Genomic DNA, 12,500 nt, shown 5'->3' on the forward strand with positions numbered 1-12,500 from the left:
TCCTCTGCAGCTTTAAGTGCTGCTCTGTCTTCAAATATATTGTAAGTAAATTTATTGAATTACATATAGGAAGTAAAAATGTTCGATTTGAATACAAAATGCAAGATCTGACACTTGAAAGTACATGTGAAAGGCCCAGACATTGTGTAGAAGCCATTAACATGGCTAACAAGTACTTAGAATATATAGCACAATGTGAAGGGTACATGTGAAAGATGATTATTCCTCAGATATATCTTGTACTGGTAATGTTGTATCCTGATATATCCTGTCCTGGTGAAGTTGGTTCTTGAATACTGCATATAATTTTGGTCTTTAGGCTAAAAACACATTACAGAAGTATTATATTTTCTTGGGTCTAATTACACCTATTTTGTTTACAGTGGATGGAGCTCAGATTCAACACATTGGCAAAGTGCCCACATTGCAAGAAAATGTAAGTATGTCTGTCTCTTTGTGGTTAATGATATAAAAATTACAATAAGGAAACAACCATTGTATTGCATATATACAGTGGTGTGAAAAACTATTTGCCCCCTTCCTGATTTCTTATTCTTTTGCATGTTTGTCACACAAAATGTTTCTGATCATCAAACACATTTAACCATTAGTCAAATATAACACAAGTAAACACAAAATGCAGTTTTTAAATGATGGTTTTTATTATTTAGGGAGAAAAAAAATCCAAACCTACATGGCCCTGTGTGAAAAAGTAATTGCCCCCTTGTTAAAAAATAACCTAACTGTGGTGTATCACACCTGAGTTCAATTTCCGTAGCCACCCCCAGGCCTGATTACTGCCACACCTGTTTCAATCAAGAAATCACTTAAATAGGAGCTGCCTGACACAGAGAAGTAGACTAAAAGCACCTCAAAAGCTAGACATCATGCCAAGATCCAAAGAAATTCAGGAACAAATGAGAACAGAAGTAATTGAGATCTATCAGTCTGGTAAAGGTTATAAAGCCATTTCTAAAGCTTTGGGATTCCAGCGAACCACAGTGAGAGCCATTATCCACAAATGGCAAAAACATGGAACAGTGGTGAACCTTCCCAGGAGTGGCCGGCCGACCAAAATTACCCCAAGAGCGCAGAGACGACTCATCCAAGAGGTCACAAAAGACCCCAGGACAACATCTAAAGAACTGCAGGCCTCACTTGCCTCAATTAAGGTCAGTGTTCACGACTCCACCATAAGAAAGAGACTGGGCAAAAACGGCCTGCATGGCAGATGTCCAAGACGCAAACCACTGTTAAGCAAAAAGAACATTAGGGCTGGGTACTTTGAGGATCTGTTCAAAGCTGATCTTCCTGGTAGGACATTGGACATCTCAGGGTCCATGGTTCTTGAGGCTGATCCTCCAATTAGCTGTGAACCGCCCAATCTTACTGAGATTGCACAGGTGGTGAACCAGCCATCTCCATTTGGGAGATGGGTGTCATCCCAACTGTCTGGAAAACAGGACTTCTTGTCCCTATCTGTAAAGGGAAGGGAGATCGCCTGGATTGTGGCAGCTACAGGGGGATAACACTGCTTTTGGTGCAGAGTAAGTCCTTGCTTTTAATCCTTAATAGGATCTGTGATCACTTGCTCACCTACTAGCAACTGGAGCCTACCATCGATCGCATTCTAGGTTCTCATGGAGAGAGAAAATGCAAATTTCGAGTTTTATTGCAGCCTTTGCCAATATTTGTAAAGCATTTGACTTTGTTGAGTGAGCTGCCCAGTGGGACATCCTGAGACTTTGTGGGATCCCCCTGAAGTTGCTGGATATCATGGCTGGCCTGTACACTGGTACTGTGAGTGCTGTGCAGAGTGGAGGCAGAACCTCTGTGTTATTCCCAGTTGATTCTGGGGTTCAATGCATAGACTGGGTGTTGCGTAGGATCGTGGGGTCCAGCAGCTGTGGGGCATCTGTTGGTGAAGAAAGATTTACTGATATTCACTTTGCTGATGATACTGTGATGTTCGCGGAGTCAATGGAGGCTCTGATCGGAGCACTGGAGAGACTTAGCGAGAAGTCCAAGTACCTGAGCTTGCAAGTGTCCTGGATAAAAACCAAGATTCTGGCCTTTAATGACCTCTGGGAAACAGCCATCATCAGTGTGTCTGTCTGTAGGGAGAATGTCAACCTCATCAGGAAGTTTACTTACCTCAGCAGTGACATTCATGTTTGTGGTGACTTTTCCTATGAAGATTGGGAGAGCATGTGGGGTCATGAGGTCGATGGAAAGGGGTGTGTGGTGCTCATGATATATTTGTAAAAGGATGAAGGTCCAAGTCTTTAGAGTCCTGGTGCTTCCTGTTTTGCTATATGGTTGCGAGGCATGGACGCTATCCAGTGACTTCAGATGAAGACTGGACTCCTTCGGTACTGTGTCTCTTCGGAGAATCTTTGGGTACCGCTGGTTTGACTTTGTTTTGAATGAGTGGTTGCTCATGGAGTCCCAAATGAGGCACATTACCTGCATTGTGAGGGAGCGTCAGTTACGGCACTACGGCATGTGGCATGATTCCCCGAGGTTCGTCCAGCTCACAGAGCAGCTGAACCAAGCCAAAGGGATGCCCACGTAACATCTGGCTATGGCAGATTGGTTCTCATTTCTGGGGTGTGGGACTGGACCGCGTGTCTGCCTGGGGGGTTGCCAACCAGCATCCTGAGCTGTTTTGTTGTGTGTGCGGCAGCGTGCTGCACCAATGCATGCTTCCCAATTTGACCTGACAGGAAAAGGACCCCTCCATTAATTAAAATTTAGTCATTCATAATATGCACTCTTCTTCAATCTGTGTAAATCATTATATAATTCAGCTTAACAAGACTATTTTAGTATTAAGGTTCTTGTCATTATAACAACTAGAGACTTCCAACTGTACCTAAATTTAAGTGTAATATAATTTACATTCACCTATGTTTGGTGCAGAACTTCTTGTACTGTTGTGAACATTTTCTTGCAACAGTTTCATATTGAAATACAAAAAAATCACTACCAATAAATTGGCCTGAAAAAATATATGCCAAACATGGTGCTGACACAGCCACACTAAGCATGCTGGCTTTGGGCTTAGGAAACCCTGGCATCACCTCGGGTCATTTCCCAAATGTTTTACAGAGTATTGCATCTCGTCATGGATTATGTAAAACCAGTAAGATTAGAAAAAGGACCCTCGAATGGCTGATAATGACACAGAGCCATACCACCATTGTGTCATTGTTGCAGGGGGTGCAGGGGGTACACAATAGTAAATATTGTTCAGAAGCTCAGAATATCTGCTTTTACATTAAATTTGATTCATTTTTATTTATTGCCAATCTATAGTAAATAAAGCTGATAATTAACATGCTTCTAGGCAAATACCTATCTGATGGACACAGACTAATGTTGCATGTTTTTTGAAATGGCAGATTGAGTTTTGATATGAGGCCTGAAACAACTTGATACATACAACCAGTCAATAATGCAATAAATAATAATTAATAGTTTATAACAGAGGTTTCACCATGGTGACATGGCACATACACATTAGTGTGTTATGTTATTGAAAGCTGCAGATTTTGTACTTCTTTTGTAAGAATCAGAGTGTCTTGATACAGCAAAATAATCTATATAAAAAATTATTACAAGGGTGTGGTGAACATGGCAGTTGTGTCTGCGCCAATACCCCTCGGTCAGATAGGGCAAAATACATGCGGGCTTGCAATTTTTTTAACCTCCATGTTTATAAAATTTATTATAAATCACAAAACGTGGCATGATTTTCAGAAATACTCTTGATGGCAGTGTGAAATATCAAAAATGTCCATCTACCATTTACTAATGTAATTTGCTATCTGCCCTACAGAACTGAAGAGGTGACCCCATGAACTCCTAGGAGAATGCATGTTTGTGTATGTTAAATATGTATAGTACAGTATATATGCATATGCATCTTTGCTCTGCATATTAACCAGTTCTTTAAATTGGTATTCTCAGTGTAGTTTGATACAAGAGACAACTTTCGTTTTAACCACTATCTTTGCTTGTAATTTCCAGTGCCAGTTAAGATTCATGTACAGTTATAGTTGCAGTTTTCAAGTTTGTTGGTGATATTGTGACATGATATCCCCTGTGATTTGACATACATTCTTGTTGCTCTATTAGTAGCATTTTTGTTAAGACTTTAGTCTTATTTTTCCCCCTCAGGTTCTGAAAAAATCTTCTTTTAATAATATCCTACTTTCAAACATGGTCCATTTTATGCTATTTGTTTTATGATTATCCTGTTGGGGGAAAAAAGCCTTGCAGCAGTCATCAGTCCTTGTGTAAAATTAATGAGTAACCTGTTAAGGTTTTTTAAGGTACATTTTTTTTATAAACTACTCTGTGAATTATTATATCTCTTATATAACAGCTTTTGTCTATGCACTCTGTGTTATATTAGGAGATAAACGGGCGGAGTGGTGGCTCTGAGGCTAAGGAGCTGCGCTGGTATCCCGAAGGTTGCCGGTTCGAATCCCCGTCACTGCCAAAAAAGGCCACTGCTCTGCTGGGCCCTTGAGCAAGGCCCTTAACCTGTAATTGCTCCAGGGGCGCTGTACAATGGCTGACCCTGCGCTCTGACCCCAAGGGGTATGCGAAAACTACCAAATTCCTAATACAAGAAATTGTATAAGGCGAAATAAAGAACAAAAAAAAAAATAAACATAAATCACAAATGGATCCCAAATAAAAAGCTTATACTGATGTAATATTTATATAAATTAATATAAAAACACATTTCCGTGCCAATCCATTAAAATACTAATCTCATAAATGGTTTGCTCCCATTATGATTCTGCTTCATTTTGTGTTGTCTTTTGCCACGTCTCTAATTTAACAAAAAATATTTCAGACAGTTAAAGTACTATGCATGTACTTAGTCAATTATACATTTGCACACAAACTTTGAAAGTTTAATCTTTGTTTTTATTTTAATTATTTTCTGTATCACTGAAGTTTGATTGTATATTTTTTATTCTGATAATACTATTTTTTTTATGCATGCTCATGCTTTTATGGTAAATTTCTTGCCCTCAGTCTTTTCAGTAATGTAATAGACAATGTTTGATATTTACAATACCTTTTAAAGCAACTGTACTAGAAATTCTTGGAAAAGGTTGAAGTCTTGTTAAAACCGTTCACATGAATACTATTTAGTAGAAATCTGGAACTGTCTTAAGGCTTATGATTGTGTAGCACAGTATACCGATATTCAAGATAAAAATTTATGATTGGGAATGTTAGATAAATGTGTGTACATATGTGGAATTGAGAAGAGATGTGAGAATTATACTGTTGTCATTTTTTACTGAGTGTTTTGTACTCTTACATAAATCTGACATTTTTAAAGACCTAAAGTGATTAAATAAAATGTGTAACTGAGCAGACATATAGAACACGGGAAAGTGGTCTGTACTTCATTTTACAATTGGTTTTGGCAATAAAATATGCGTAAGGGCATCATATAGTATGCAGAACATAAAAAGTCAGGATATATGAACCTTACAAAAGGTTTCAGGAAATATAACGTAAAATAAAAAGCTTTGTGACTGAAAAATGTGTGACATTTGTTCAAACATATGAGGAAAAATAACAGGAACAACAGATATATTTAGTTACAATATTTTGTTATTTTCCCATTATCTTAAGGTTAGGACATATTTTTACTTTTAACATGAGAAAAAGGTTTAAAAAAAATATCTCCACAATTGACTTGCGCCATTTCACTTTTGCTTTGAGAAAGTATTGGAATGGTTAAGTGTAATGTTTGCAGAACTTTAGAGTCTGATTGTCTGGGGTATTTCAAAGAATACTTTTGTGAATTAATGTAACAAGAGTTCCCAAGATTAAGGAAGCTTAAGCCTTCTGATTTGTTTTTTCTGGCTTTAGAGAATGTATCAGAAATCTAATCACAAGACTTATGCAAGCTTTCACATGCTCAGCATAAGTAGCCCATCCTGTATCAGTATATATCACATGATATGCAGTGTGTTACAGCTGATACAACATAATACTGTAAAGTAGATGTGGCCCTCTAGCCCAGTGGAGGCTAGAATTGCTTTCATTTCCTTTAAGTTTGTGTTCTGAATCTTTCAATGTGTGCATTATTTGCTTATTTTTACTAACCTTTAATGTCTTGTGTTATTGATATTCAACTACAAAAAATATGCACAAGGATATATTTTTTAATTATGGATATCTAGCCAATAATGTATGTGTTTCTAAGCAATAAATGGTCGCTTTTAATGTTACAGTCTCTTTGATTTTGATCTTCATGTCTGTTAGCAGAAATTCTTGTGTCAGTATTTACATTCAAGTTGTCTTTGACTAACCTGAAAAATTATAAGCAAAAAGTCCTTCTTAAATGTATTGATTTACTTCAAAAACACAAAACAAATTCATTAGTCCCAGTCACTTATGTCAGGTTTATGATGAGAAATGCAGTAGATGCCATTCTGTACATACAGCTTAATGATCATAGCTGAATGTCCACATTATTTTAATGTTTTAAACAAATTATCCAAGGAATATACACCTGTCAAGATGTTTAACGTTGATTGCAGGTGTGAATTACTTACAAAAATCCTGTGGTTTCAAAGACACTTCGCAGTTTGAAGACCCTTTCCCTTTTGTATTTATTATTTAGACAGTTAGGACAAGGAACATGGAATTCAACATTTTATGCAACAGCTACAACTCATTTTGAAAACTGAGGATTGCTCAATTAATAATTAAATGGCCAAGCTGCAGTTTGTCCCTTCCAAAGCATCTGAAATTGCTGCAGGATATATTGTTTATGCAACTGATGCTCAAGTATTATGATTCCATTGTCTGCCAATGTACTGTACTTACTGTACATTATTACAGTGTTGGTTCTCACCTTGTGCTCAGCATACCTACTGTTTGTTCATTGATTACTTTAACTGTAGCACCTTCTTTTGAGTTCTTGCTTGTTTGCGAAAGACACACACACCAGGCTATTGGCCACATTCTGGATCCTGATGCTGTTGGAAAAGCAGCATAATATCCCCTAATGAGTTGTTTTTTGTTAATGTATTTCCAACGTATGGTGGTGGACCTGAAATGTTTGGATGACACCTTCTATCTACTGACATCTCCTCCAATCAACATTCTTCTTTCTTGTCTAGTGTGTTAATGATTGGTACCTATTATGAGTTACTGTGAACTTTTTTGTGCTGTATTTCATGAACTTGGCATGGTAATGAATTAGCACTATAAATGTATGATTAATATGCATTCAGTGCACTAGACATTAGATAACTATGTCTGTATGTTAAATGCTTTCTGTGTGGGGCTTTGATGTATCTTCTATGGTTCAAAATCCCATCACAAAATGGTTTGTACAATATAGGACATAAACAGAAACATTAAACCAGGCTGTGACTTTGAGGGAGTCTTAAAATAACCAAACAGAAACAAATAAAAACGTGAATTTTTAGAGATAGATGTGAAAATAAGACTTTAATTTACATTAAATGTGGTAGTTATGAGATTGCTTGTCTTTCTGTAATGTCATGCAGACCTTCACATCTCTGTGTTAGCTGCGATAGTTAAATTATATATAGAGTGGGAAAAAGACTTAATTAGGGTTTTATTTTCATTTTTGGATGAAAGTATGCTTAAAAAAATTGCTATGCTTTGGGTAAGTAGGTAGTTGTAAGATTTCTGCTTATTTTCTTTGGTCTAGTATTAAATGGTACGAGTTTCTCATAGATAATTTTGATTTACTTTGTAAATTATTGCAGACCAGTATTTTATTATGTAGAAAAAAACTGAAAAATTACATTCTTGTTTCCCAATAGTGCTGCAGCTGGGGACACAAATGTATGGAAACAAGGCAAAAATATTTTCTCTGTAGGGCAAAATCTACTGGAGTGATTTTACTCAAAATCAGCGTGCTGCTAGCATTTTACAGTAAATTATTAGTCAAACAGGATGCCTAAAATGTGTAAATCCTACACCAAGAATTTGGACTCCTTCACAATACTTTCCCCATATACCTATGGTAAATGTAGGGAAATTAAAAAAATATATGTATGTTCAAATTCATATTTAAGATTTGTATACAAAATATTTGTCAGGCCAGCTGATTAGTTTAATTAGATAGAGATAGATAGATAGATAGATAGATAGATAGATAGATAGATAGATAGATAGATAGATAGATACTTTATTAATCCCAATGGGAAAAAAATTCACAAATCATTCCGATGATAATATAATGATGAATTGCATAGTTATGAACTTTTTAAATGGTTACTTACCAAACTGGTCAAACTAGTTTTAATTATATTCAGAGGCTGTTCCATTTCATTTCAAATAAATTTTATTTTTTAACAATAAGTAAATAAAGGCATAGTCTAATATATCAGAAAATAGTCTGTATGGAATAGTCCATACAGTATTTTCACGTAAATCTTACTTTAATGATTCTGTAGGAAATTACTCAATGGGAGATTTTACAATACAATACTGATTATGCTGTGCCATAAAATATAATAAAGTACATTAACGTATTTAATTATTTATTATGTACACAATATTTTCAAAATGTAGAACAAAAAAGGAGTCAGATTTTTAACTAATCTCAAAACTTCCATGGAAGTAAAATCATATTGCAGTTTAATGAGGTTTTTAATGTCTTCCATGCCACTCTCATGGAAATAGTTTTGTCTTTTATTGTTAGCATGACTTGGGCTATTAAGGAAATGTATCTGTTGATGTCAGATTACCAGGTATATTAGTTTTTCCCTTTTGAATCCATAATAATTTAATTTTTTTATAATGTTTAAATCATGGTTCTTATGACTAAAACAACAAACCTTTTCCCAGCTCTTCTGTAGGTAGTGCTCTTCCGAGAAGACGTTGCTGTGCGTACATCACAATAGGAATGATATGTATCTTTATTGGAGTTGGTCTAACTGTAAGTACGTGGCTTCAAAATAACATATCATGACAACTGAAAAATATATTTTCTGCTAAGGATTTGGCTAATTGCCTTTAATGACTTTCTCTTTTTTGACATGCTATAAAATCATTAATATTAACACAGTTAACATGTGCATTTGGGTCTTCTGTGTGTGTGTGTGTGTGTGTGTGTATGTATGTATTTTGCATCATCTCCTTTTTATAGCAGACTTAATCTACTGACAACTGGGTTTCTTGATGCTATGAGATATTATTTCTATATGAAATCTGCTCACTCTGAGCAGACAGAAACATCTGAAGTGGGATGTCTGATTCAAATTGCAGCTCTTAAATACAAGATAACCTGTCCTGTTTGATTTTTTTAACCTACAGAGAACAGGTCAGAATAGAACAGGCTGATTTTATTGTAATAAATACCCCATTGTTTTCTTGAACTTAGTGTGTATCGGTATTCCACAGATTCATTTTTGACATCTACAGTTCTAGGAAATTTACCAGTTAGATCAGTTTAATCCAGAATAAAGCATGAGTATACAAAAAAGAAACAGTGCTTTGGACTAAAATTTCTTCTTTGAAAAAATAGAAGATATTGTGGGAGTGAAAGTGCGAGTGAGTTGGACCAGGAGACCTCATAGATTCCAGAAGGTTTATTGAAACTGAAAGTGGCCTTGTTTTCCATGCTGTCAACTACCCACCACGAGCCAGCGCCATCAAGCAGTCCAATCGCCTCAATGATTACCGCTATAACTACCACACTCAGGGAGGACATAAATGAGATAAAGTGTAATATAAAGAAGATCACAAAGGATATAAGGAAACATATAAAGGACATAAACATGACAAATGAGAAGCTGTTTCAGGATATTAAAGACTTGTAGAAACGTTTAACTAATCACTTTGAGGCAACCTTTAACACTAGAATTACCAAAGCCTACGAAAAAACTCGTAAACCCGGGCCACCTTAAATCCCTTCGCACCCCTCCGTCAGCATCTTTTGTCTTGTAAATGTGTCGATAAGCACAACCAGCAAGCAGCCTGCTATACCATCTCCCCCACTGCCGCAGAAAGGGCAAGAAGTTCTCCCAGTTCAAGCCTTGATTATTTGGGAGTGAGCTACCTAGAGTTGTAAGGGGAAATAATTTAATGTGTGTTCTGTGTCTACAACAATGTATGTAAATGGGTGGGAGTTGATTTGAATTTAGTTCTGTTAAGATTTGACTTGATTGTATGGAATGTTATATGTTTTTAATAAATTCAATAAAAAATCCCCCCAACCCAAAAACAGAAGAAAATTAATGTGTCCTGTCGCTTTGGATAGCTTCCGCACCCTGAAAGTAGCCTTACCACTTCTTTATTGTTATCACTCGTTCTGGCATTCCCATTTGTTAAATACTGTTTTTTTATCATTGTTATAAATCACATTCCAAAGAATGTATATAAAGTCCATCATACATACTGTAGTACATGTTATTTTATCCAAATCTGACATCTCCTTCCTCACACCTGTAGACAGCAAGAAATCAGAAGATGTAATATGAAGTGATCACTCAATGTTACTGAAGCATCGTAAAGGTTAGCATGTTTAAAGACAGCAGTATTAAGAAATATCCCGCAAATTCTACACAAGTCATCAAAAATAGAATTAAAAGTTTTTATAATTATATGCTATGGTCATCTCCTTCCCACAATGTTATCGTTGATGTGGTAACATTCTTCTGGCTCAGTAAAAAGGCAAATGCTTACAATGAAGTATAACCACAGTAGAAGGAAGTTAAAATCCAAGATATTTGCTAAATGTTTTGTATAAAGAATCCAAAGCATTTAGATGTTTACCCAGAATTCAGAACTTAATATCAAATTACAGTAGCTTAAAATTGCCAGATTTTATTTTGTGTATTTTTGTGTAGTCTACTGAGCACAACACTGGAAAATCACTTGGATGCTCCACCAGTAATTACATGTTTTATTCTGTAGAAATATTTATTATTCCAGTACTAATCAGAAGAATACATAGTCCTCAAATGCTGGCTTTGCTTTTTTTAATATGGGAGCAAAAATAAATATACAAAATTGTGGAAAATGCAGGATATTTTGCCAAAATGCAGGATGTTAGACCAAAATTATGAAACAAAATGGCTTGTTTAATGTGTTTTTGCTTAAATCAAAGCAAAGTCTTTAGAAGTTCATGCATATCTGATGAGGTATTCAACATACAGTGAAATGGATGAATGCTTGTATGCAAATTTAAATAGCAGTAACATCACGACCCGGAAAAAACTATAGAGGTGTTGGGGATGGTCATATTAAGTCACTAAAATAAGAGAGTGTAAGGTCAATTTAGTCTGTATAAGAAAAATAAAGTGCTAGAACCATACAAAAAGGACTCACAGGCTCCTGGACACTTACAGCTGAAGAGCTGTGACTCTTGTGGCTGGTCTGGTATGAGTGAAGAGAAAGACTACAAGAGCAGTAATGCTTTTTTTATATGTCATATTTTAAAAACTTGTATTTTTCATAAAAGAAAAATTATGCAAGGGTGACCAGCATACCAGCCTGCACCCTAAGGCCAGCGGACGCTCCTGCTACGCAAGCGTTTTACTGTTTATACTTGCGTGTGTACTTTACGTAAATCTGTAAGAATCCACATGGTGGCAGTGCGAGATATTATCACGGTGAAAACAGGCTTGGCTTCGCTGAGTTGTGAATTGCCTGGAACAGCCATTAAATTCTGATGACACCTTACCGCAATATCTCTGAAAAGGATGTTTAATGATTAAATCCATCAATCCAGGGATGTGTCCATTCCAGCTAGCATTGGGCACAAGGCAGAAACAATCCTTAGATGGGGCATCAGTTCACTGCAAGGTGAAACAAACACACACACACACACACACACTAGTGTCATTTTTGCGTCACCACATCTGCATATCTTTGGAAGGAAACCGGAGCACATTGTGGAAACCCAGCAGGAAAACATGTAAACTCCAGGCAGGGAATACCAGCAATGTGACTCCCTGCGAGACAGCAGTGCTACCACTCTGCTACCGTGTCACCCCGCATGTGTGTAATTAGTAACAGTATCCATTATTTAAATGAAATTTAACGATTTATCTGTAAAATGTAACCTACATACGCTAAAGCATTTCATCATGAAAGTGATATCTATACTAATAAAAGGCAAAGCCCTCACTGACTGACTGACTGACTGACTGACTGACTCATCACTAATTCTCCAACTTCCCGTGTAGGTAGAAGTCTGAAATTTGGCAGGCTCATTCCTTACAGCTTACTTACAAAAGTTAGGCAGGTTTTATTTCGAAATTCTACGCGTAATGGTCATAACTGGAACCTGTTTGACTGACTCACTCATCACTAATTCTCCAACTTCCCGTGTAGGTAGAAGGCTGAAATTTGGCAGGCTCATTCCTTACAGCTTACTTACAAAAGTTAGGCAGGTTTCATTTCGAAATTCTATGTGTAATGGTCATAACTGGAACCTGTTTTTTGTCCATATACTCTAATGGAGGAGGCGG

The 12,500-nt window shown here is 36.4% G+C and overlaps 1 protein-coding gene across 1 annotated transcript in view; it reads left to right on the forward strand.

Annotated features, from left to right (window-relative positions):
* pip4p2 (phosphatidylinositol-4,5-bisphosphate 4-phosphatase 2) overlaps positions 1-12,500 on the forward strand; it is a 127,755-nt gene that overhangs the window by 100,121 nt on the left and 15,134 nt on the right. Inside the window, exons 5-6 of the mRNA XM_051935513.1 lie at positions 384-436; positions 8,872-8,962. Of these exons, the coding sequence (XP_051791473.1) occupies positions 384-436; positions 8,872-8,962 (144 nt within the window). The remainder of the gene's footprint in view (positions 1-383; positions 437-8,871; positions 8,963-12,500) is intronic.

This window comes from Erpetoichthys calabaricus, chromosome 13 (assembly GCF_900747795.2).
Source record: "Erpetoichthys calabaricus chromosome 13, fErpCal1.3, whole genome shotgun sequence".
Taxonomy (NCBI): domain Eukaryota; kingdom Metazoa; phylum Chordata; class Cladistia; order Polypteriformes; family Polypteridae; genus Erpetoichthys; species Erpetoichthys calabaricus.